The sequence below is a fragment of the Acyrthosiphon pisum genome, chromosome A1 (genome assembly GCF_005508785.2).
Source record: "Acyrthosiphon pisum isolate AL4f chromosome A1, pea_aphid_22Mar2018_4r6ur, whole genome shotgun sequence".
In the NCBI taxonomy this organism is placed as follows: Eukaryota; Metazoa; Arthropoda; class Insecta; order Hemiptera; family Aphididae; genus Acyrthosiphon; species Acyrthosiphon pisum.
The window spans coordinates 45,667,877-45,694,333 of record NC_042494.1 but is presented as its reverse complement, the minus strand read 5'-3'; the positions used below and the strand labels follow the sequence as shown (position 1 = coordinate 45,694,333).

Below are 26,457 nucleotides of genomic sequence, written 5' to 3'. Positions count from 1 at the left end.
CGCATAATAATATGTGTGTATTAAATTAGTACACCGCATTAAGACTAAAAACATATCGTTATTAGGTATTTGGTGGCTAATTTAACAATATCGTAACTGCTCAGTATAAATAAAATAACTATTTGGATGAACTTGTAGCAAATATCAATACTCCGGTTAGCAATAGCATGTAAAATATAACATAATATTTCAGTCAAGAAACACATTCAGTTTATGGAATATGTAATTAAACTATATAATTGTTATAATTACTTATACGTTATACCTATATCTTAGTGATTAAAAAGTAAATAATATACCTAAAGTTTAATCTATGTTAAATTATTACTTGTAGATTTGTAGATGTGCCCAACTTTTGGGGGTATTATTATTATTTTTTAATTACTGGCCTTTGAAAGACGAGTAAGACGGTTATTGATTTTTCTTCGTCTGTTGTTTGTACTGTTGCTGTGTGAACGAATTTGGGGAAACTACCTACCGCTTCGAGCTAAAAGTTTCAACATCCAGACCGTAATGGAAGGGGTGTAAAATTGGAGAAGATAAAAGAAATACGAATCAGCCAAAGGTCTTATAAATTTTAACTCGGCAACATTTTTGAATTTTTTTTTACCTTAAAAAATCTAGTCGAAAACTGTATAAAAGTTTTTGAAGCTACAAATTCAGCTGGTATTTATTCGATGGAAGTTTATAATTAACAGTAGTATAAAATATTATATTTCAATTGATAGTAACACGGAACAAAAGGATATCGACCAACAACATGGTAATATAGATTAGAACAAAAACATAAAAACGAGCGACTATCCCATGTTATATTGAAGGTATTAATTTTAATATAATTGAAATAACATTGTAAAGGAAATACAATAATGATATGATAATAACGAAAGCTATAACAAGAAAGTCAAACGGGAAGTACTGATACCATTCAGTATTTACGGCCTCCGATTTCAGATGGTGTGCGCCGTCGTGTCGCATCACGTACTCTATCCAATAGGCCACTGTGTCTTTAGGATTATGTGGACGATCGTGGAAACGGTGCGATAAGTCCACGGCATTGTCTTTGAACCTAAAATAAAATACAAGTAGTTTATATCAAATATTTACTTAAATCCAATATTATGTTTTTCTATATAATTTTTGGTGGATATACTTATTAAGTTATAATAATACGCGTTAACAATTATTAATTAATGTTCAAAATTATTTTATTTATATATTTAATTACAGAAATAACTAAATTGTAAATAACTATCTATTTAATTTAATTTGTTTTAACACAATATTTTTTTGGTATGTTTTGAATTTTGTCATATGTCATAACTTACTGTTCTAATGTTAAATATATTTTTTTAAATTTGTTAAATATTTTGAGATTAAAAATCAAAATAATATCTCTAACACCGCCACACCGGACATATTCGCATGTATGTAATTTTACTGCTGTAAATTGCATGCAAGTAATATATTTAAATTATACCTATATACCTAACACTCAACATAGGTACTAATAAAAGTTCGATTGTGTGTGAATTAATCGCATTATATGATAGGTAGCAACTTTAGGATAAAAGTCAATATATATTTTTTTTAAATAACTAAATATACATTACTTAATTCATTGTTATTATTTCATGGTATTCAGCATACAAACAAGTATACACATTTTAATGTTCATTAATACGTTTGTAATTTAAATAGTCATAATTTATTTATAATACACAATTTATGTCTCAGTTTAAGTATCAAGTATTTAATTTATAGCTGTTTTATAAAATATTTTATTACAAGATTTTAATTTCTTTTAAAAATGTAGAAAAAATCACAACTGCTAAACTTTACGATGGAGAATATTATAATTTAAATATAATCGGATTAGAATTATAATATTATATTTATTTTAATTTATATACCCAATTGTGTATTTATTTTGTAAGAAAAAGTTAGAAAGTATAGTTTTAAATTTTAATAGTTGTTACTTATTACTTATTACATATCCAGAAGATTATAAATTATAATGGTTATGTAAATTCTTAATACGATGACAACTTACTTCCTCAAGTAAAGGATTTCTTATATTTTCTTAAGCTAAAATGTGTTATAATAATACGAATCATAAAGCTAAAAATATTTTCTATTCGCGTGAATAGGTCAAATTTATTTTTCTCTTGAAAGTTTAAAGTTCAAATAATATTTATTAATAGTTATAACTTATAACTTATATGAATGTTTGCATACAATTTTATTATTATTGCAAGCAATATGTAAATATTTTATTCTCTATGTGTACATTTTGTTTCATTTGATTGAGATTAGGTACCTTCTATTTTAACTACCAATCTATAAATCATTACGCCCAAGAAAATGTTTTAAATCAAGCATATGAATTAGTTTAATTTGAGTTTAAATCTTTTCAATCACGAAGAACTATTATTGTTAGTACACTGAACTTATGGACTCGGCCACACGAGTTTTACTGCCTTAGAACCATCCATACGTTTTGCTGCGTATCGATATCCTATTGACAATTTTAAATAATAATAATAAATTAAGCATTGCATTATTTATATTTTTATTCCAATTATTGGATGGTGTAGGTACTGTATATTGATAATATGAATTAATGTGAGAGTACCTATGTAATTTATAGTTTTAATAGAAAAAAAAATAACCATTGAAACTCTTAGTTCTGAAGTAATAAAGAAGTATTTAAGAGCACAATAATAGCCATGGTACTAATTTTACAAAGTAATAGGTACTGTCTTATTTTTAGATAGTAATATTTAGTTTGTAGATACAATATATTGTATTTTTGCTCAATAATGTCAAATTTTTGATATTTTATTTTATATGTATTTTATGTATCATAAACCATTATATTAATTATTCTGATATAAGTGTTTACTTATGTAATAACAACGTTCATCTTACCTTTGATCGCTTAGAATCCGTTTAATCTTGCATACAAAGTCTTCTTTCGTAAAATTATTGTAGTCAACAAACAAGCCGGAACCCCAATGTTTGAAAAGTTCCAAATTTCTTGGCTGGTCAAAAAATATCGGAAAGCCTAGTACCGGAATGCCTGCGCTAGTCGCTTCGATAACGCCAGAATTACCACCGTGTGTGATGAAAAGTTTTACATTTGGATGTCCTGAAATAGATATTAACAAGACAATATAAAAAAATGAATTTGTACACGTTGTAAAATACAAAATATAGAAAATTATCGAGTTATAGCGATTGATCTAAAAAATAAAAAGGTAGAATTAACAATAATTTGTGTAAACATTGGGTATATTATTATATTTCATTTTTAATGTATCTAAAGTACCTACCTACCTATATACCACCCGACCACCGTTGAAACGATTTAATGATTAATATTCAGGTGATATATTGCATATAGGCTAACATATTTTCTCGACGTCTTTACAAATACCACTTCCCCCTCCATACATGTATATAACATCTAGGATTCGCCCTTGTATGATTTTAAGGTGCATATAATTCACTGAATAGATAATGAGTTTTTTTTGATTAAAAAAAAAATAAAAAATATTTATTCGGGTTTATAATATTATTATCTGTATAAGTAATATTATGGACTAAAATATATAGGTAATAGGTACTGTCCAGATTTCTAACCCACCATCTAAATGTATTGAAAAATCAATGCGCTTCATACACGAATGAACGCTGATAACCCTTTTCCTCCCCTAGATATTTTAACCATAAGAACATTTACCGGGAAAACATTTCCTATTTATTTGTTATTTATGACTGTAAAAAACTTTTATTTGAAACTTGTTCTTTTATCTCATTAAATTTATGCCGATGTAAAAGCCACCCTACTATTTTTAAATAACAAAAATATACACACACACATATGTGCAAGAATTTCAAAACTTTTAAAACTTTATCCATTTTGTTTTTTTTTTTTTTTTTAATTCATACAAGAAAATATAGATAAAATCGTTTGTTGTTTTTGTTATCAATGTCTCGCTTGAATGGATAATAAATCATTAAATTAATGCTGTTTTCGTAATGATTATTAATAAATCCTAAATTATACGGTATACAACAGTCAACACTCAACAGTGTATAAATATCAACAGGGATGCGATCAACTATTTGTTTATAACTATGGTTGTTAATAATCCATAATTCAAATGATATAAATAAAAATTGTATATATGATAATATATTATAGCTAGCCTACTATAGCTATGTAATATCAATGGCGTTACCGGAGGGGGGGCTAAGGGGCCATTGCCCCCCTGGAAATGTTTGACTGCATGTACTTTCATATCAATATCACTATAACTAATATTAAATTATAAGTAATTTTTATCTTGCCCCGGGTAGAATTTTATCTTGCGAGCGCGCTTGGTTAATTTGATTACTGAATTATTCGTTAGGCACATACCTAAAAAAATTAATCTAAAATGCAAGTTAAAAATTATTGTAATTAATATGACATTATTAATATATAAGAGAACTTGGAACATTTTTTATATAAAAGTTTACTTTTAAAAAAAACCTTAGGACCAAAATTCTGAGTACTTACCTACCTACTACTCGGTTCTACATATTTATATAAATATACATTTGTAATAAAAAAGAATAAATACTGTTTAGAGTTATAAAAATCATACTGTGAATATGTATGTAGTTAGAGTAGGTAGTACATTTATTTTTATACTAACATTTTAAGTATTACTGTTAACATATTATTTTATTCTGTTAAATATAATTAAAACATAGGTATGCTGTTATATAACTACGAGCTAGTTAAAACGATTGATTATTTTATTAATAAATAATTGACATTTATACAATTTTATTGATGCCAGTTTCTTACATTATCTAATTTTAAACAACTATTCAGTTGTATATTATAATTTATAATATATGTTAAATTATAATTATTGTTTATCCATCAAATAGAAATATTCTTACTTATAATATCATACTGAGGAAACCATTTTCTTGTAATTACATTTTTGGGCAGATTGATGATTGGTCGATCTGACTCCAACTTCCATAAAACCTTTTGCGGTAATTCTCCGAATCCTTCTTTGAGTCCGTGTTGTATGGCAATTGGTAAATCTTCCATCCTGACCACGGACCCCAAACTGAAATATATTACGCCATGTTCAGAGCCGTCGATAAATTCCTGCAAGTCCTGTAAAATTGAATTTATGACTGATAACTGTGATCTGTTTTCTGAACGTCACGTAAATGACTATATTCTTATAAAAATACAAATATTAATTAAAATAAATCGTTCAAAATACAGCTTTTTCATAGAATGCCATCCATTTAATTTGTCTACGCATAAATTAGGAACATAGCTAGTATAAGTACCCTCGTCAGTCGTTTTGACATTTTTTGCGGAGCGATGAATGTATTGATTTTACAATGATATGAGTTTTTATTTTTTTTTTATTTGGGTCTGTTATCATCTTTTGAGACAGTAAAATGCTTCGAATTTTTTACTTCAGCATCTTTTCTGCAGGTAGTAAAGTAAATCTTGTTAGTACTTTGAGAGATCAAAAGTAAAAAATTCTCAGCAGTTTAAAAAGCGTCAAGAATTATTAGGTCAGTCCATGGCCATGGCTAATCATCGCTTACCATATTAATATTAAAAAACCATACAATTTTTGTGGTAGGTATTCAGTTTCTTTCGTCACCTAGGTCGCTATGATAACTAGTGAGCTAATAATCTTTATAATTTTACAAAAGTCCTTTATTTTTTACTTATTTTTTTTGTTTTGTATATTATTGATTATATATACTATATACCTATTTATAAATTATAATCAATGATATTATATATAATATAGGTGAAATTTGTATACATATAGTTTTTCAATTATCTTCTATTATTACATAATATTATATAAGGTTGAAATTAATATTTTTTTAACGCGTGTTGTCCCCTGGAACAGTGGAACTATTGACTCGATACCCAACTTCTGCTTCTGGAAAAATAAGACATGAAGTAGGAATACACCAAAGGCACCAGACTTTCGGCTTTTATCGCGACATTAAAAAAAAAAAAATTAAAATCCTATTCACCACCCGAATGAAGTCTGGTTATTAAGCATATAATATAAGTATAGGTACCTAATATTGGTCAAAATTATATAGAGGTGTCTCTCCTGATATTTTTTTGGCACTATAAGACCATTTTTTTTTTATATTATAATATGCATTCTTACGGTGGGCAACGGTTTGGGCGGTTTCAAGTGTATGCCTCCGATTTCTTTGAAATTGGTCGCCAACGGTTTGGACAAGTCGAAGTTCGAATGTGTGTTGAGGAACACCATCGATACGTTTCGGAGTAAGGCCTCAGCGTGCGGCCTGTCGTCACCGAAATATTGACGGCCCATTACCGTGGCCGCAGTGTCAATGTACTTGAAGTACATAAAAATTGTCACATAGTCGACGACGTTCCAAAACCGTTGGACGAACGTCTCCGGCTTTGGGTACGGCGAGTTCAGGGTCGTGATATATGACGGGTTCGACGGGCTGTCGAACGAATCCTGGTACCAGGTCAGCATCTGACTGGACATGATGGCCACGTGTGGTATACCCAGGTGGCTGGCCAAGTACAAGTCGCACCGGGAGGCAAGCAACTCTGTGATTACGAGATCGTAGTGTTGCGTGTGTAGCGCAAGCTGGAGGTCTGGGTGGTCGAATGCTGTGCGGCACATGTGCTGTTGAACGTCGTTTAGGAATTTCAGACATCTTGTAGGGGGCTTGTACACTCCGACCACCTGTAATGCGTTTTACTTTAGTATATTATTATTGACCCTCAAAAAAGACACATCGGTTTTCGCAGATCGAAATGCGGTTATTTATGGTTGAAAAGTTAGTGGATAAAATATATGTTAAGTAAAATTTTTTGAAAACCATTTTTATTGTTCAATAATAAAATCACTAACATTTAAGAAAATTATTTTGAATTAGAAATTCATATGTATTTTTTTTTTATAAATAACATTTGAAAATGTATTTCAATATTCCTCATATTTTCTACCTTAAAAAAATTAAAAAGTTAACCGAAAAGTAAAATCCATTTTTTATGTGCGCATTTGAAGTTCAAATGTTTTCCACATTGTATTTTCACTGAACTTACCCATGATTTCTCAATTTAAAAACGAATAAATTACCCTAGATACTTGAAACTTGCCCCTAATATTTATATACTATAAATACTACCTACTCATTTGCCCACATTATTTATAGTTATTTTTCTGTGACAAGAACTGGTTCTGATTACATTAATTGTATTATTTGTTATACGAAATATAATTTATTGTTCATTTTTCATTGCTTAATTATTATTATACAATTTATACGAATGGTGATACATATGCTGATATGCATACTACAATACTACTAATACTATAGTATGTAATAACTAATTATAAATTAAATAATTACATTTCAATACAAACATTTTATATTTTGTTGTCTTGATACGTGGTTAAAATCTTAAAATTATCGATCCCATTAGTAATAAATGCATAACCTTTTTAGTAGGACGTTGTACTCATGATATTGTGTTGCTCCGTGCTCCGTCTAACTAACGCAAAACTTCGAACATTTTACGTTCAGAATAATTAATTTCATTCTGTATTATTTTTAGTAGAGTAGGTAATTCGACCTGTTATCAATTTCAAAGATAAGTATATTATTTAGGGCGCCACGTAGATTTTAATTCATATTAAGATTTTAAAACAAGTTATATAAGTAGGTATTTTAAATTAAAATATAAAAATTACCTTAATTAAGGTCATAAATAATATTCTGACCTTTAAGTTTTACAATGGGTAAATTCAATATTACATTAAAATATGTATGTTATTGGCGATTGAAATTGATAAGATGTAACGGGGACGCTGTGTATCATTTGTATGTTATTTTACATGTTCCCCGTTACAGGTCCACACCCCGCCGGCCAGTTAATTGATAAGCTTTCAATCGCCAATATTGTTATGTAAAATTTAGTATGCTAAGCGTATAGTTAGACAGAGACAGCACAAGTGTATACGACGCCCTCATATAACATAATATTAATGCAAACAAATCATAATAATATAATATATTATTTTAATACGTAATTTAAAACTGTACTAGGCATTTGAGTTTTAAAACTCTTTGCATTCTCTTTTAAGTTCTAAAGCTTTTTGACATACAAACATAACTTGTTTCATATAAATTAATAAATTATTATAATATTATCATATAAAAAAAAATTAGTAGGTAATCTAAAAAAATACAGAAGTCATAGGTACTGTGACTTACTGAACCTACTTACAAAATATATTTAACAGTTGAATAGTATATAATTATATTATGTTTTAGTGTACATTGTACAAACATAATATTATAATACTATGATTATTCAATTAGCTTAAATGTGCTTAACTTGGAATATTATATTAATGTCATACCGGGATGATTTTATTCTATCAGAATCAGATACATAATAGTAATGATCTATATCCTAGATTCGTGTAGGTACCTTCCTGTAGTATCCTATTATTATACTCTGAAGCTCATTCATTGATAAATATATATTTTAAAAGTACTTGAATTATTGGTTAAGCCCTTAGCTTTTATAATAATTAATAATTGTTATTAATTTGACTTTTAAAAATATCTGTCAATGTTATTTTTACGTTAAATTACCCGGGCCTCCCACTAAATATGGGCCGTAGGTATTAATACTTATAGTGTAAAATATAACGTTTCCAAATCGTTTGAGGATATTTTTACCGTTTCCCAAGGCGATGCTATTGCAATCGGCACTAGCTTAGATACGTCGATTTCTGTATAATTCTCGTGCGGTGTCTTCCTCGGAAATGGCGACACTACTGTAATCATGTGACCCCGATTTAATAGTACTTCCAGTACGGAGCTCATAACATTCCAATGACTGGCTCCTCCAATCGGCGTGATGGCTAATATTTTTGCAGCACTTATCGTGTCCGTAGTCGCCAGTGCTAGTAATAATATGCAAAGCGAACATCTCGTATCCATCTAAAACCATGTGCATACAAATAATTGAAATATGGTTTATAAAATCAAAACGATACATTCCGCAATGATTTCCAATAAAAGGTGAAGAACACATAATATTATGTTATAATTTATCTGGCGTTAATACAATTTTTTTTACATCTGTGAACGGATGTTTTGATTAATATTTAATGGTTGTAAAAATTATTTGGGTTTTTATAGGGATTGACCATATCATTATTTTTAATATTCTTAGAAAATATTAAATATCGTAGTAAAATCTGTTTAAAATAAACAGTAGTACCATGTGCGTTTAATAAAATGTTTCTATATTTTAATAATTATTGTTTTCTATTTGTAGTAATTAATATTATTTGTGTTTCATCTTTAGCCGTTTAAAAATATTATAATATTACCGATATTGTTCGATTCCGTGAAAATTGACGCTAGCCTATGTATGTTGTTGTTTTGTTGTTAACGAATTAGTTGTGCGGCTGATTAGAGTTGTGTACCACGGTTTAGTATATCTTAAACCGTGTTGTGTACTATAGCTAAAACTAACCTTCGTGTATTAGTAGAGTAGGTACTGATGTGGAGTAGGACAATATCACGCATTAATTCATCTTTCGAATGCTTCCGATTCACATGTGCTAATTCACCTGTAATAATATTGTACTTTAACTTTGGACATAATGAGTGCGTGAGTCAATCACCGCCGTATTGCACTAAATGTCCATACACAAAACTAAATAGTAAAGATAAAGAACGACTTACACCGGTCGCGGTAGACCCCCGCCACTAGAAACACCTCACAGGTCTGGAAATAAATTGATCACGAGCAGCTCTTCACGCTGCTGTGTAAAAACAAAATAGTTGGGACAGAACCAATTCGGACGGACACTGCAGCTGGTATGATGCAAATACGCACTTGTAGGAACAATGGAAAAAAAAATTGGTTTAATTAATGTTTATATTATTCTACTATCTACTTTATGGCTTATATATAAATATAAATTGAAATAAGGTCATAATTAACCAAGCAAAAACCCGTTTCTAGGAATATAGATATTATTTATGAATTATTTTAAAATTTTATCTTAATTTCATGATTTTGGTTTCTCCGAATAATTCAACACTAATATGTTTGAAAAGAACGGTAAAATGAATACCTGTCGGCGAAATATGATAATACCATTAATTGTTATTATCTAGAATAAAGAAAGTATAGAACAAAGATGTGCCTATTAATCCGTAAAAAGTTCTTGACATTTTGGCTCAGAAATCGAGAAAAATCGATATTTTAATTTGAATTTAACATAAAACGGATTATTAAAATAAATAATTTAAACGGATTCATAACATTGTTTTATAGTATAAATAAAAAGTATAATAAAAAATGACTTGAATTGATTAATTGATATTATCAACTATCATTATTTTAATATTCATTATTATAATATGGGAGTTGTAAGGCAAAACCCTTTCGGCTTATATTGTAACCATTTTTTTTTACTTCACTCCATTGAAATATCCTAAAAACACCTCTGATTAGAACTATTATTACAGTAGGCCATTGATTAAACAATTTACACTTATTTCATAATAATATGTACCTATTTAATGGTACCTACCTATATTGTATTATTATATAACTATTATTAATATACTAACGTTTTTAAATTTTAATATACTTATTAATTTACCATCTTAAATATTTATGGTAAATTGATTGGAAAATCACAAATAAAATAAGAACATATTACAGATTACGAATTACTAATGATTTTTCTATATTTTGACTGTTAACGTATAATTTGAAAATATAAAATATTAAAATGTAAGCTATTAGGTAATTAATAATTAAGAATTATGAAATATATATCTCACTACAAAAATAAATTTAATACATGGGTTATAAAAGAAATGATTTTAAGATAAATCGCAGAGAAGCAAAGCAAAATTAATGAGCGACGACAAAGTATAGGTAAGCTTTTTGTTGTGATTAGTCAATAGAAAAAAAAAACCATTGGAAAAGAAATCACAAAATCTTAATGAGTTAAACTTCCACTAAATTTTAAAGAATTGTATAAGCATTGTATATTTATTATTAGTACTACTACAATAATACTTATAAAAAAATGTTATTTTAAAAACTAATTTAATACTATATTAGTTTGATACTAAAGACACAAGTGCACTTCAATGCTTGATGACTTTTTTTTAGTTTTATGTTTCCCTTTTCACTAGGCGATGGAGAACTCTTATAATTTTAAATATCCATTGATTGGAAAGTTTGTCTAGATAGTACAATTTTTAATGTTCTCATTAGATTACCTTGGCGTAGAAAAACTCAAAAACCCATGAACAAAATATTGATAATATGGATATGGTCGAATTGCACTTATTTTAGTCGAACTGCACTTGGGTTCAAAAAAAGTAATGGTCGAACTGCACTTGGACTCAAAAAAAGGTATTCCAACAAAAATATCATGCATTTGAAGGGATTAAAATTTGTAAAACACTAATTTCCTTTCCTAATTACAGGCTTAGGACTGACAATGATTTTTATCTTTGGCGTACCTAGTGAATAATAAATAATTACTGTTCTTACATACCATTGTCCATCGTGTTAATATAATATTATGTATACATATATTAAATCATCAAATTGTATTATTGTGGTTAGTAAAAATTTTTTTTTTTACTAATTTTGATAATTTTTGTAGTAATAATATATATATGTATATAATTTTTTTATTATTATTTTAAATCGTCGAATATTATTATTTTTTTTAGTAATTCTTTTTTTATATTGTCAAATATTATTACAATAATAAACGTGAACGTCCATAGTACAGACTTTAAATTTTATCTCCTTATTTTGAACGAGTGCAGTTCGACCATTACCTTTTTTGAACCCAAATGCAATTTGACCATTTCTATTTAGGTAATAAATGCAATTCGACTATCCCGTATAATATAAATAATTTAATAATTCAATTAACAAAAGTAGGTACCTACTACCTACCCGTCGTATATTAGATTTTGGCTATTGTGCCCATACTATACATATAATAATAATAATAATAATAATAATAATTAAAATAATAATTAAAAATTAATGTTAACTTACAGCTTATACATTTTCTAAAATTATTCATATATAAACTACATAGCTAGTAATAAACTTTTTTCTTACGTGTAACCAATAGTAAGAAGAAATATTCGAATATGCGGTTAAGATTTAAATATTATTAATACCAAGCATACGCACGCTTAATTAACTGCTTCAATAAAATATCAAACTTTCGTTGAATCTTTAAAATTGGACCAGTATTTTTTTGATTTCTCAGTCACTGCCTTTTATATACCTATAATTGCTGTTACCATGGCTCCTAATCTTATACTCTTATGATTCGTCCGGGGTCCTAAATAATATATGACATGTGTACAAAATTTGGGGCAGTGGTCGTTTGAGCGAATGTAATAATTCTGTTCAAAAAATGTTTAGTCCATTTGGGCGATTATCAGTTATACCGTTTGGACGAGATAAATTTATTTTTACATGTAATGCATACGTCATGAGCGATGTCGATATAGCACATGTGGTTTTATTTTATTAATTTTTGATAACATTAATGCAGTACCTATTACCTACCATTTGTCCATGCCAATGTCTTTTTATGTATACCAAAAAAAGCCTAGAAATGCCTGACCTCTTCAAAGCCTTCAGCCCAATCCAATCCAACACCAACACAATTATTACATTATTTACATTTCTAAAACTTATTGAAGAGTACAACTTAATCGAATAAGGAAACTATTGTATTATTTTCATGTAACTAATTTTGTTTTTTTATTTTTTATTTTACTCCGTAATCTCTAAAATGAGAGTGAATTCACCTCTAATAAAATGTAAAGGTAAGATTATTATTTAGGACTATAAGCAGGTTATGATCATTTTTAAGCTTTACGTTTTTCATGCATTTTAAAATAATTATCAAAACTTCCTTAAAAATATTATTATCAATAAAACCCTCCCAGATGTTCTAAATAATATTCTTACTTTTAAATTTTATAAGAGGTAAATTCACTGTAATTTTAGGGATTACAGAGTAAAATGTGTTATTGTAAACGTAACATTTGCCATTATGTTTATGAAATGGAGATAACAAATGCCGGTGTGGCGTTCTCTTAATGTAATTTGATATTACAATATATTACATTTTTATCTTTAAATATCTAACTTATTAATTATTACTTATATTACCCAAATAATTTAAGCATGCGTCCACTATAGCAATAACTGTCGATCGTGTCCGCAACTCTCAGACGAAGTACGATCATAGGAACGAAAGGTGGGGGAGGGGGGGGCTTGGACCCCCGGCTTAGCACCCTAATTAATATCCATTGGATAATTAATAACAGTTAACGTTTTCTTCAATGAGGCGTTAAATTGGCTAAGAACGAGTATGTTGCATGACTGTTTCTGAAATTTGGCAAATGCTTAGATTTGTTAAACTATTTTTATCAAATGAGAACCAACTATTTTCAATTTTTAAGATGACTTTGTACTTCTAAGTTATAAATTTGCATAATTAAAAAGGTGGGTAAGTGGATGTCGCTCTGCTGTATAGTACGTTACAAGTGGGTCACTGTATAATGGATGGTATTAAATTTGAATTCAATGATATAATATCATTATATAAGAAAAACGATTCTGAGCGGAGACGGTATGTCAGTCTAGGTATAAGACATAATATTATATTATATTGATCTATTATAGGTACCTGCAATAAATTCCAAATTAATCATATCACAATATCCAATAGGTACTTATAACGTGTTATACATCAAACAAACCGTGATACCATCATAGATATATAATAGTATACTTTAGAAGTTTCAAGTACCCACGAATAATATTATACAATCACATTAAAAAATTTAAAAAAAATAAATATAAAAAAATAAAAATAAAAACACACATTGTAAAATTAATACATTCATCGTTCCACTTAGAATCTAAAATATAGTCCTAAGTGTATTAAAAAATTATTATAAATAAATTATTAAAAAAAAAAAACGGGGGTGCGCTTGATTGGTGAATCATACAAGATAAATAGTATATATAAAATATTGTTGTAAATTTATAATTATTACAAGCCATGTAGTCCTAGTGATCTAGTTGTGACTAGGTCTTTGAGTTTTTATTGGCATCCAATTGGAATTATTTACTTCATTCTTATGTATAGGTACCTAGGTACATTGTGGACTTCGATAACTTGTCGATCATATATAGACATGCATAACACTAGATAGATGAATCTTATGTCTCGTACACATAGTGGCGTGGCGAACTTGATATTTTTCAGAGGCTTGTCTAATATATTCCACCCATACACACCCAGCCAATACCCGATAAAGGTGTTTTCAATAATTTCTTCAAGTTAATAATAAACTGTGGCCCACCCACTCATCCACAACGACCACAACTCCTATAGTCCTATACAAACTCAGAGACGTCTATTCTATATGCCACGCCATGCCCCGCCATTGCAGCCCCGATAAGCAGCCAATGGACCACAACAATGACCAAAACAGTAAATGCGGATCTTGCGCAGGTACAGGACACCCTGCCGTCGAACCGGTTTCACCGGCTCCCGTTTTACCTAAACGGCTACCGCTTTACAAAATGTAAATTTCTAAACGGCTCCCGTTTTTGACAACACAAATTCCCCCCCCCCCCTTCATACAGACTTAAGACTGTCTCAAAAGGTTAAAAATGTGTTAGCGTTTTATTAAAATTTTATTTTGTAAGTAAATTATAAAATTAACTTCAACAAAATATAAAAATGAAGAAATAAAAAAAATCATACATCAGCGTTATGGGTATATTTTTGAGGCACAATTTTATTAATTTTTATAAACTCTTCAGGATATTTAATTATTGATGAAAATTCGTTAATGATGGATCCAATGAACTCTTGTATTTATTTTTTGATTTTGTGCTAGGTGTATTAACATGATTGTGATATTTTATTTGCATTTCAAATTGTACTTAGATCAGTATGTCAATAACCTTAAAAATATTTGTCGAATATCTGAGCCGTTAAGGGAATTTACCTGTTCGTAAGACCTTTTTCGTCGAGAATAAGCAAACAATGGTTGGGAGCCATTTAGGATGCACCGGTTTGGCTGTATATAATTTGCGCATCGTCTGTTTACCTGTGCCAAAATATCGTACATCGTTTGCGCATTGGCGGCAGATTATCGTTTGTGCATCGTCTGTTTACCTGTACAAAATTATCGTACATCATATGCGCATCAAAGTTCTAAACAATAGACGGGTATAAAAATAATTATACACACATATAATATTATATAGATAAAGAATAATTTAATATACATAGGCACAAGTTTTTGTTCAATAAGCATTTAAAGTTCAAATGTTGAGCAAAATTATAAAAAGCTCAACAATTTGCAAATTATTTTGTAGTTAAAAATTTAATATTCAGTTTAATGAGGTACATTACATGGCCATAGTTATAATAAAAAATATACATAATATAACATATAGGTAGTTTGAGTAAAAATGAATTCAATTAAATTTTGTTCAGTTCAATTAGGAATATTACAGTCATAGTTATAATTATAATACAAATATACATATAGCTTGAGAAAACCTAAACGCTTTTAGGTATACAACTTTTTTCAGTTCTATTGTTAAATAATATTGATGCGCAAATGATGTACGACCTTTTAAACGATCGATGTGCAAGCGATGTATAACCCAAAAATCGAACGATGCCCAACTGTCTTACAAAAAAAAAGGTCAAAAATAACAATAGTGATGCGCAAACGACAACCGGCGACCGGTTTCTCTATGGTTGGGTGTCAAGTAGAGATGCGCAGAAGAAACGATTATCGTCTGGTCGTGGCGTGTTCTCTCGCTGGACAAAATATAGATACCTATCTTATATCTAATACAATAAAACTTTATCTGAGACGTAACTTTAAATTATGGGTTTTTATTTTTGTTTTATCATAAAATATACGATTAAGCAATTATTAGTATCTTAGTTTTTGATGTAGCTTTCATTTATTCAGTAATTGAGTTATTGTTAAAACAAATAATTATATAGCCTAGATAAGATTCTATTCCAATTTTATTATGGTATTATTTGGTTATATTATTATGGGTAGGTATACCTAAGAAACTTATTAATTGATAAATGTATATTGATATATAGATAATTGATAATTGATTAATGTTGGCAACATTGAATAATCACACGTATAATAAAATGTTTTAACCCTAAACGGTTTTTGTTATTTTGTTATTATTCAAAAAATATTATTTGTAAAAATATTCTTCTATTATAAATATTTAGATTAGGTATAAGCTATTTAGAATTTTAGACCACGAACTTATTTACATCGTTCTACGGTATTTCTATACTAACGTAAAATTTAATAACAGATAGGTACTTAATCATATTATATGAAAAATGTATGTTATCATAATATTATTATATACAAATACCTATGTGACTTGTTTTTAGTAAAAATTAGTTCAACCTATCTTGATATAGTAATAGAAAATAAAATACGAGTAATAACATAAATAAATAATAAAATATCCTATATCAAAATATAAATATATGCTGACGGTTTAGGTACTACTCATAAGCATTTTTCGTAATACGTGATTTAACATTGAATTAAACAAATTTATTGAAAAATTGATTGAACACATCCATTATTTTTACCTAGGTATTCAATTACTATATAAAAATACACTACAAAACAAAGTGACTTCACTTTATTTTGTTATTATCTTTTTTTTGTAATTCACAATATTAAATTATAAATATTTTTTACAATTTAGTAAACATAATATCATTTGTGTGCATCAAATAATCAAATGTTCTCTTATTTAATATTTTCTTTTAAAATAATAAATAATAAAATGTATTACTATGTTGTAATTTAATTTTTATAGATTAATTTATTATTTCACGTTTAAAGCTGATTGTTTTGACCGCTGAGTATATGAAAATAAACAATATCCATACCTTACAAGACAATGATAGATTTTAATTCATTTTTATCTTATTAATGTAATATATAAATATCATTTATTAGACATACAACTGAATGGGAACCCTACAGGGGGGGGGGGGGACTGGCCAGGTGTGCTAGTGTGCCGTAGCACACCGGACTGGGTTGTATGTGTGGGCCGGGCCGCCGGGGCATTTGAAATTTTGATAATTTGATGATATTATTAATAAATTTGTTTAAATTTATTTTTAAATACGAAACAGTTTAAAAAACACTGCTATTGGTTGGTACAATGCTACAATAAGTTCATAGTCGATAATTGTATGAGCATATTAGGTAAATAGTACTTATAGTTTATTATAATTCCTTAAGCAACAATTTTAAAAATCAGAAAAATGTTTTAACACTTTATCTGATTTGGTGATTTGGTTCGTACATCGACCGCCAGAAAGTTATTGATAAACTACAATTGTAGAACCATTTGCAAATATTTATGAAAATATTGTAGATTTGTTGAAAAAGAGAACAGATAACATATTTTATACAAAGTTTATATTAAAAGTAATGACTATAACGCAATGATTCTGAAACTCATGAAGATGATTTTGGTTTAATAAGAGTATGAATTGTGACGATGAAATAAATGATAAAAACAATAGTTAACTAAACAAATATTAAAAATATCAAAAGGATTATACATTTATGATTCTTATAAAATGTATAATATTATAAGTAGGGGGCTAGGAAAATAAAGCACTAAAAACCTACAATAAAGGAATTAAAAAATTGCCAATAATGCAACTAAAAAAGACTTGAACATTTTTAAGTTTAACTGAAAAATATTTTTAATATCAAAAAATAATTTATTAAACACATTTTTATATGTTCACACTAAGTAATTCTTAGAACAACTAAGTTCAATTTATAAATATTGAAAAAAATAAATTATAAACCGTTTTATTAAATGTCGATAAATGTCGACGTATTACGTAACCATTACTCCCCACTCGGTAATCACTTTGACAAAATCTAAGAATCAATTTTCAGAAATAATTTCCGATAAGGCAATAATATTTCACTACGAAATCATGAAATAAGTATATATAATAACACAATTAAAATAAATTAATAAATAATAATTTAGATAAATACGTACGTAAATGTTCTAAAAATGTTAAATATGCGTATAATTAACAAAAATTAATTAAAAAGCTAATAAACTGACAAAAAAGTACCAAAAAGCATTTATTTACGAATATCATAAGAAAATGCAAAAAAAGCAAAATCAAAATTCCATATTTGAACTCTGTGATGAATGAATCGAATTTTGTTTTTGATTAGCTGTGTCCTGTAGTACTATGAAAGAAAATGCAAATGCTACAAAATCCTAGCCCTAATTAAAACCTATTGAATATTGTCTATTTATAATTTATACCCTAAAAAGTAGGTATTCATAAAGAAGCTGTTCTAAATGGGTTTGGGCCGTTTTGTTTTATGGAATACTGGGCTGTTTACCTCCCAGTCCGCCCCTGGAACCCTATACTATAGTATAATATTATTTATCAGCTTTTTTTAACTGTTTTAATGTTTATGGACAGGTATAAAGGCTTTTTTTAATAAATAAGATAAATGTATTATTGGTAAAGACCTCCCGCACTTGTCAGCCATCAGTACTCAAACAAATAATTAAAATATACCTATGAGTATGCCAGTAACAACTACATAATTAGCGAATAAAATAAATATTTTTAAATAATATACCTAGGTACTATTTGGTTATTGACATAAAAAATAATTTAAAATTTTAATTAATTAAATCTTTATCTATCTAAAATATATTTTACATATTTTGTTTAAACTACCTATAGATGTGCATTGTGCATGCTGTATTTTCAATATGACTAATAAATTGACTGATTAGTTTTTGTTTGATAATTGTAGTAAATTATCGTTAGGTACAAAATAATTTACTCGTATAGGTAATCGATATATTTTTAAATACAACAATTTGCATAGTTAATTTAAAAATTAATACCGTCATGCTGCATATTATTAGTGTAATTCGGTATTATTATAATATATTACATTTTTATCTCTAAGTATTAAATTATTGGTTATATATTACCAATATATTTTATAACGCGCACCCATTATAACGATAAATATTGACCACGTCCGAAAATATTAGACATTTAGAAGTAGGTAGGTACTATAAGTTTTTATTGGTATGGAATTATTTAATACATTCGTAATATGTATTGTGATTTTTATTTTGAACTTTGATAACACATCGGTCGTACTACAGTCAAACGTATTACGTAACATACGAATCTATAGTGTCTCAGGCACGCAATGGCGCGGGGAACGCCGTGAACTAGATATTTTTTAGAAGCTATTCATATCCACCCAGTCAATACTCGATAAAGGCATTTACTGTCATATTTTTAATTTGCTGTCGTAGTAAATACTAAGATATATACAATACGTAATAATTGGGTAATACTAAATTATTACACACCCACCTACCCTACCCTAAAAACTCAGAGGCACCTATCATTCGACTACCCCCTTACCCCCCCCCCCCCACGCCATTGTGCACATGAATTCGTACGATTGTACGTCATTTTACATCGGACTGAATGGATTTGTTGAGCGCCACGTGCAGGACGGCGCGCGTAACGAACCATATTATAAGTAAAGCCGTCACCATTGCGACACACATGTCCAACATGAAATGGCTAGTCCATGACGCGTCGGCCGACAAAGGTCTGATGTCGGCTTCCGTGCCGTGTCGAATCAAATACTCGACCCAGTAGACGACGGATTCGGAGGGTGTCATGGGGCGATCTCGGTACAGGGACGACACCCGTTTCGCATTTTCCGAAAAACTGAAAAAAAAACAAACTTGTAAAATATCTAACAATATAGCGATTAACATTACAAAATATGTTATGTTAAATGGTAAGTGTGTATAGGTAGGTACATGTTTATGATTTACAAATTTACAATATTACCTATGACACAAGATACCTGCACTGTTGAAACGAAATGGTGGATCTGCAGTCCATTCGTGATACGTGGACTTAGAGGAGCTTTAGGCATTATCACCCCCTAAATTTGTGTACCATAGCCCTCCAAATCAGCTTTCAGTTAAACAATTTATTATTGGTAAAGACGTATCTGTACAATTATAGAATATCATCCGTAGATTTCCTCTCCCCGAAACTTAAATATAAAATAAGTTGGTTCAAAATGTAATGATATTATAGCGTACTATCATAAAAATCATATTATATAAAGCAATTATCATTTTTAGGTAAGTATAGGACTTTTTTCAGTTTGCAGTGGCTGAAAAACATATTGATTACAAACTATTATATAGGTATATATTACATTACTGCAAACAAGTTATAAATAATTTTCATCACATACCACAGAATGCAACGTTTTTACATATAACTCCCCCTCTTCTCACACAGGACAATATATTATGTAACAGAACGTTACATAACAATATAATATATTTTGATCATTTTTTTAAATTTATTAATATTAGATCTATAGTATACCTACCAAAGCGTCACTGTATAACTGACTTCCTGTACTAGCATATAGGTGCTTTAAACAGTTTAAACCTATCCACATTCTAGTTATAGTCGGTGCGTCAATATTATTCGAGTATTACTTGCAATGCAAGATCGACGATTGTAATGTACTATCTCGGCATCACATCCATACGACTAAAAATATCATTGAACCTCCACCGCAAAGTTTTCGATTCGGTTATGTTTGCCGACTATGATACGTGTGGGGTCCCCGAAACATGTGAGCGAATAACGAGGGTGGAGGGTCCAAAAACAATCGTGTCGCACCCGTACAATTAGGCGTGCGTTCGATATTGTTTTACGCTGACGTTACTAGAATATAATTATAATAATATTATGTATTAGGTACCTATATGAATCTATAATTTGGGACGTGTTTATTGACAGGGCTAATTCACCTCCCCGAATCACAAGAACTAATATCTCATAAACACCGATTTTATGCTTTTAAAATCTATGAATCATAACTTATAAGTATGTTACGATGATAACTAATAAGTAATCACGACAACGAAAACCTTACGAAAAATAACATATTTTTATCGTGTATCCAAACCAAATACATATTTATGTTATTAATAACAATTTTAGCTATCTTATTGTAATTTAAAAATACTATTCGTGAGTAGGTACTTGACACTTTTAAAGTATGTACCTATATTATTATACACAATGACTTTTTCAAATTCAATTTTTGATGTGAAATATCTAACGCGGCGGTCATGAGACGGCTGTCGGAGTGGCGACGCGTCACCCGCAACTTATAATTCTGTGACACGCTCTAGAGTTGTAAATAATTATAAAATGTTCAATTTTTATAGGTAAGGATTAAAAATTTAAAACAACGAATATCACAAATAGTTCGTACTGTAACCAAAAAATCTAACAAATATATTTACAGAGTTATTTTTGATATAGGTACATTTTAAATTCAAATTTGGACGAAATTACATAATATTTAAACCGATAATAACGATTTTAGTTAATAAAATTCACGGGTATATGAAAAGTTTAGAGTCTAAAATTATATTTTATAAACACAATGATATTTTTCAAATGTAATTTTTTTGACAAAAATTAATTTAATCTCGTTTTACTAATGGCTAATTGTAAAATAAATTACTTTAATCACAATAATATCATCAAATAAACATATTATAGGGCTGACAAACGGTCTTAATGACAGCTAATAGACACTTAATGTACAACATAGCATTTTTGATTTTATACCTTCTCAAAAAATTGAAGACAGCAATTTTTTAATTATTCTTTTTTTAATACCACCCACACGACATAATATACGTATAATATGCGATAGGACGTATAAAGGACGTCGTCGTCCTACATCAAAATTAATTTGATGATTTAAAAATATATTATATTTATAATAAGCCACCGATAAAATTGATGTAACTATAATTGATAGTACCTTTTATCTTTGATTATTCGGTTTATGGCTTCAGATAGTGCTGTATGTGTCAAGTTATTGATCTTCATAGATAACGCCATACCGAGGTCCACCAGATTTTGAATGTTTCTCGGTTGGTCATAAAACAATGGCATGCCAAGAACTGGAACTCCCGCCTCTACAACTTCATACACTCCACTCATCCCGCCGTGACTTATGAACAATTTGACATTTGGATGGTCTAAAAATTCAACATTTCAAAATACATTATTACACTTAAATAAAATTCTTGAACGAAACCTATTAAGACGCATTTTTCTTTTTTGTACTTAGCGTGACCTTGTCGGGTCGTTGGATTTACACATGCAAGTATTGTCAAAATTATATAAATAATAACGACGTACTATTGTACTAACGTACTAAGTATACTGGTATATATTCATAATTATAATGATATTATTTTATTCAATCATTTTAATGATTTAAATAATTGATACGGCATAGATTGGTTTTTAAATGACCTGTGTGGGTCCAAGTCCATTAAGACTAGTTATCAATAATATTAACTGTTTTAATTAATTTAACAAATATGAACAACTCTAAATGTATTTATTTAACTTACGTAATATAGCACGCTGAGGTAACCATTTACACAACACCACATTTTCTGGCTTGTCAGGCATGGTATCGTTCTCGTACTTCCAAATAACTGTTTGGGGGAGTTGGCTAAACACGATTTTAAACTTATCTAATACATCATCGGGTAGTGTGTTCATGGCCACCAAAGAACCAAAAGTAAAGACGATAACGCCGAATTCATTACTGCTGTCCAACACATCTGCTAAATCCTCCAGGAAAACAATGATGTCCGAATAATTAACAAAAACATTTATTATAACATAATTTTCATAATATCAAAATTAGTTCCACGATAACCTCATGAAGCTAATTTAGAAAAAATATAAGGAAATATAAGGCCGAGAACGTCCATGTTATTAGTTTAGTATTTTCCTAGATCTAAGTATGAAGATGCTTATTTTCAACTAAAAAATAAATTCAATGAGTTATTGAAAAGATACCACAATGCATGTAATATTGAAGTATACTAATAATAATAGTATAGACATAGTTACCTAATATTTTGTATCCAGCTGATCGGTGTGATAATGGGACTCAATATATTATTCCAATAATGGTATGGAGAAAAATTATATAATGCGACTTAAATATGCGGTGTGGTGGTCTAAAAATGTGAGATACACATAATATGTGGTCGTCATAATTATAAATCACTTAAAATATTAAGAAATAAACTATAAAAGCGTTCTGAATGATTTGAATAAAACGTATTGTACCTATTTTATATAAAATATTATATATTTTACTAGGCCAGACATAGGTGGTCCAAATTTTAATTCATATATGTTTAGTGTAATATGGATAAAGCGGTTAAATTTTTTGTAATTTGTATAATATGTTATCGCTGCTATGGAGAGGAACCTGCGAGAGTAATATAATATTTCATTGATAGTGTTAGTGGGGAGGGGGGGATATTATTATTAATATCAGATAAATAGTATATTATAAAACAGTAGTATACTTTTCACTATGACTACATGACTATATGCCGTAATGAACGTAATACATGTGACCGCGTACCCAGTAATACGGAACGCGTACGACTTAAAAACCATCAACTAAATCGAGGTTATGGGTGGGCGATGAGATACTTACTCGGGGAATCGGTTCTAGCGGCCGGTTCAAGTGAATGCCTCCGATTTCCAGGACGTTGGGCCCCATCGGTCGACCTGGTTCCACCGAGTGATGCGTGTTGACGAACACCATGGTGTGCCGGTGCTCCGGCCACCGGTGGTCGCGTCCCGCGTCGTTGTACCACCTGACCAGTGTGGTGTGCGCGTACACCAATGCATTGGCCAGCCGATGGCCGAACGTCACTGGCGTCGGCCGGTCGGAGAGCATCGCGCCTAGATAGGATGGGTGGTCGGGGGCGCCCGTGGCCACCGGCATCCAGTTGACTGGCGGTGACGGGATCACGTAGATGGCCGGCACGCCAAGCCTATCGGGCAGTGCGGACATGCACTCAGAGTGCAGCGACTCCATGACAACGGCGTCGAACGCGGGACCTCTTCCGTCCAATATGTCACGTATTTCCGGCATGTCAAGCAAGTATTTGCACACGTACAACGCCCGGGCGGTGGCCAGCCCCACCATGAACGCGTTCGACCGGAAGACCTTCATAACATGCGCGTAGTTCATGTCCCGAGCTGTTTGTAGTGAACCGATGGCCATCGACGACATGTCCACGTGCGTGTAGTTGGGATGCGCGGCCAACCGGTCGGTGGCCGGGTGCATGGTCACGCACATCACCTCATGCCCAACGGCCACCAAGCTCTCCAGCACCGCTGACATGACGTTCCAATGGCTGTGTCCGGGACTGGGTTCACACGCCAAGATCCGGTGAGCCATAATCGTCGACAAGCAACCGATCGACCACACGACGATGGCCAAACGGATTGCTCCGGAACACATGTTCTGTAAAACCATTTGCACACGGCGTTATGTTAGTGTCGGCTGCTGCAGTACATGTCATTTTGGTTTAGTTACGTATTTTTTGGTAACTATACCTATATGGCTTTGCAATGTGTGGTGTAACGCGTGTGGATTTTGTGCCTTATTTCAGATTTTGAAGGGACGTTACGCTAAGACTGGTCGCACATGAAACGCGGCATAATAACGAATTAACGGGAAATCGGCTCAAACGGTTGAATTTCAAAATAATACAACTACCTTCCTAATAAAAAAATTATTAAAAAAACAATATTTTTGAAAATCACCTTAGACTTTTATTACACTTTATAATCTTTATATATATGTATACATCGTATAAGTTCCAGGTATAATTTTCCAAAACTTTGGTTACCTAATTTGAATCAAAGGTGAAGAATATTCTGAATAGGTTGTGCACAATGAAAATATTATGTTCAATATATAGGTATTAATAGTAGATATCTATACCTATTTGAAGAAAACTTTATCTGAGATGCGCCCTATACACAACGCGTTTTTATGTTTGTTTCATCATAAAATAAACATTTTAAGCTATTAGCTATTAGTTTTTAAGTAATTTGATGTAATTTTTTATTTATGCAACAATCGAGTTACTGTCAAAAAAATTATATACATACCAAGTTATATTCTAATTATGATAGTACATATTTGATTTTTTTATGAGTAGGTATTCAACTTATAAATTAATTAATATCGACGACAATGAATATTTAAATGTATAATAACGGTTTATCATCAAACGATTTTTGTTATTTTTCAATAAATATTAATCGTGAAATTTTGAAACATTTTACTTCTGCTTAAAATATAATTTTCTATACATTATTACATTTTCAAAATATTTGTATTAATTTTAAGCTTTTTACCATAAAACTATTCACATTGTACGTTTGTACTGACTTAATCTACTTACTATACAGCAAAGTGATTCCCTGGTTTTTTTTTTCAAAAAGATTTACAATTAATTATTTTTGTATAACGCACAATTTTAAACTATGAACTTTATTCACAATAATTGTTCTAAAATTGTATACATATCGTTTGTATTCATCAAATAATCAAATGTTATGTAATTTTATTGATAAATATTGTATTTTAATATGTAAATTAATTATCTTACCTTAAAAACGGATTGTGCTGGATATAAAATTAAAAAGACAATATGGGTGTTGATTTTTACAGAATATTTTTTTTCTTTCTTCAATTTAATATTTTGTTTGGTTCAGCATACACTGAATGGATATACCTAAATACCTAATGTAATATTATTTATCAGTTGTATTTAACTGTTTTTATGTTTATGAGCAGGAATGTTAAGCCTATCAATAATTTTTCATTTATAGATAAGAATATAAGATAAACTTATTTATTACATTTATATAATATACAGTTTAAAAGTTTGGCAATTGAATATGATTTCATAATATTATGATTAATTATATATTTATATAATATATTAATAGATATGTATCTATACAAAACAATATATCATTCTTGATTTGGGATAACGAACCACAAACGGATGGACAGTGTTTTATATATTTTTGTTTAAATTGCAAAATATTTAACTGTTTAAAAACATGCAGACTTGATAAAATTATATAAAATTAAATAAACTTTAATAATGGATTGATTATACGCATGCATTAAATACCTATCTACAGGCTTCAGTCATAATGGCCGTGTAGGTAGTTATATTGGTACATTTAATTATGTGAAGTAATTTTTATTTTATTTTAAATTAAATGAAAATTAAGT

At 29.6% G+C, this 26,457-nt stretch overlaps 2 protein-coding genes across 4 annotated transcripts; both read right to left on the bottom strand.

Moving 5' to 3' along the window:
* Positions 1 to 787: 787 nt before the first annotated feature.
* Positions 788 to 10,003, bottom strand: LOC100169261 (UDP-glucuronosyltransferase 1-7). Of its 2 annotated transcripts, XM_003246736.4 has the most exons (7): positions 9,808 to 10,003; positions 9,596 to 9,692; positions 8,791 to 9,054; positions 6,225 to 6,782; positions 4,960 to 5,185; positions 2,932 to 3,151; positions 788 to 1,069 (listed from the first exon to the last, which is right to left on the bottom strand). In XM_003246736.4, exons 3-7 carry the CDS (start codon positions 9,052 to 9,054, stop codon positions 811 to 813), a joined length of 1,527 nt encoding a protein of 508 aa, XP_003246784.1. In that variant the 5' UTR covers positions 9,596 to 9,692; positions 9,808 to 10,003; the 3' UTR covers positions 788 to 810. The 2 variants fall into 2 exon arrangements, with proteins under 2 accessions (XP_003246784.1, XP_003246783.1); XM_003246735.4 differs by lacking the exons at positions 9,596 to 9,692; positions 9,808 to 10,003 and adding an exon at positions 9,450 to 9,589.
* A 9,343-nt stretch (positions 10,004 to 19,346) lies between these two features.
* LOC100162411 (UDP-glucuronosyltransferase 2B1) lies at positions 19,347 to 25,962 on the bottom strand. Of its 2 annotated transcripts, XM_029487149.1 has the most exons (6): positions 25,820 to 25,954; positions 24,756 to 24,922; positions 23,845 to 24,663; positions 22,733 to 22,958; positions 22,132 to 22,351; positions 19,347 to 19,985 (listed from the first exon to the last, which is right to left on the bottom strand). In XM_029487149.1, the coding sequence occupies exons 3-6, from the start codon at positions 24,658 to 24,660 to the stop codon at positions 19,718 to 19,720; spliced, it is 1,530 nt and encodes a 509-aa protein (XP_029343009.1). In that variant the 5' UTR covers positions 24,661 to 24,663; positions 24,756 to 24,922; positions 25,820 to 25,954; the 3' UTR covers positions 19,347 to 19,717. The 2 variants fall into 2 exon arrangements, with proteins under 2 accessions (XP_029343009.1, XP_001947757.2); XM_001947722.5 differs by lacking the exon at positions 24,756 to 24,922 and having other exon boundaries at positions 25,820 to 25,962.
* Positions 25,963 to 26,457: the final 495 nt, after the last annotated feature.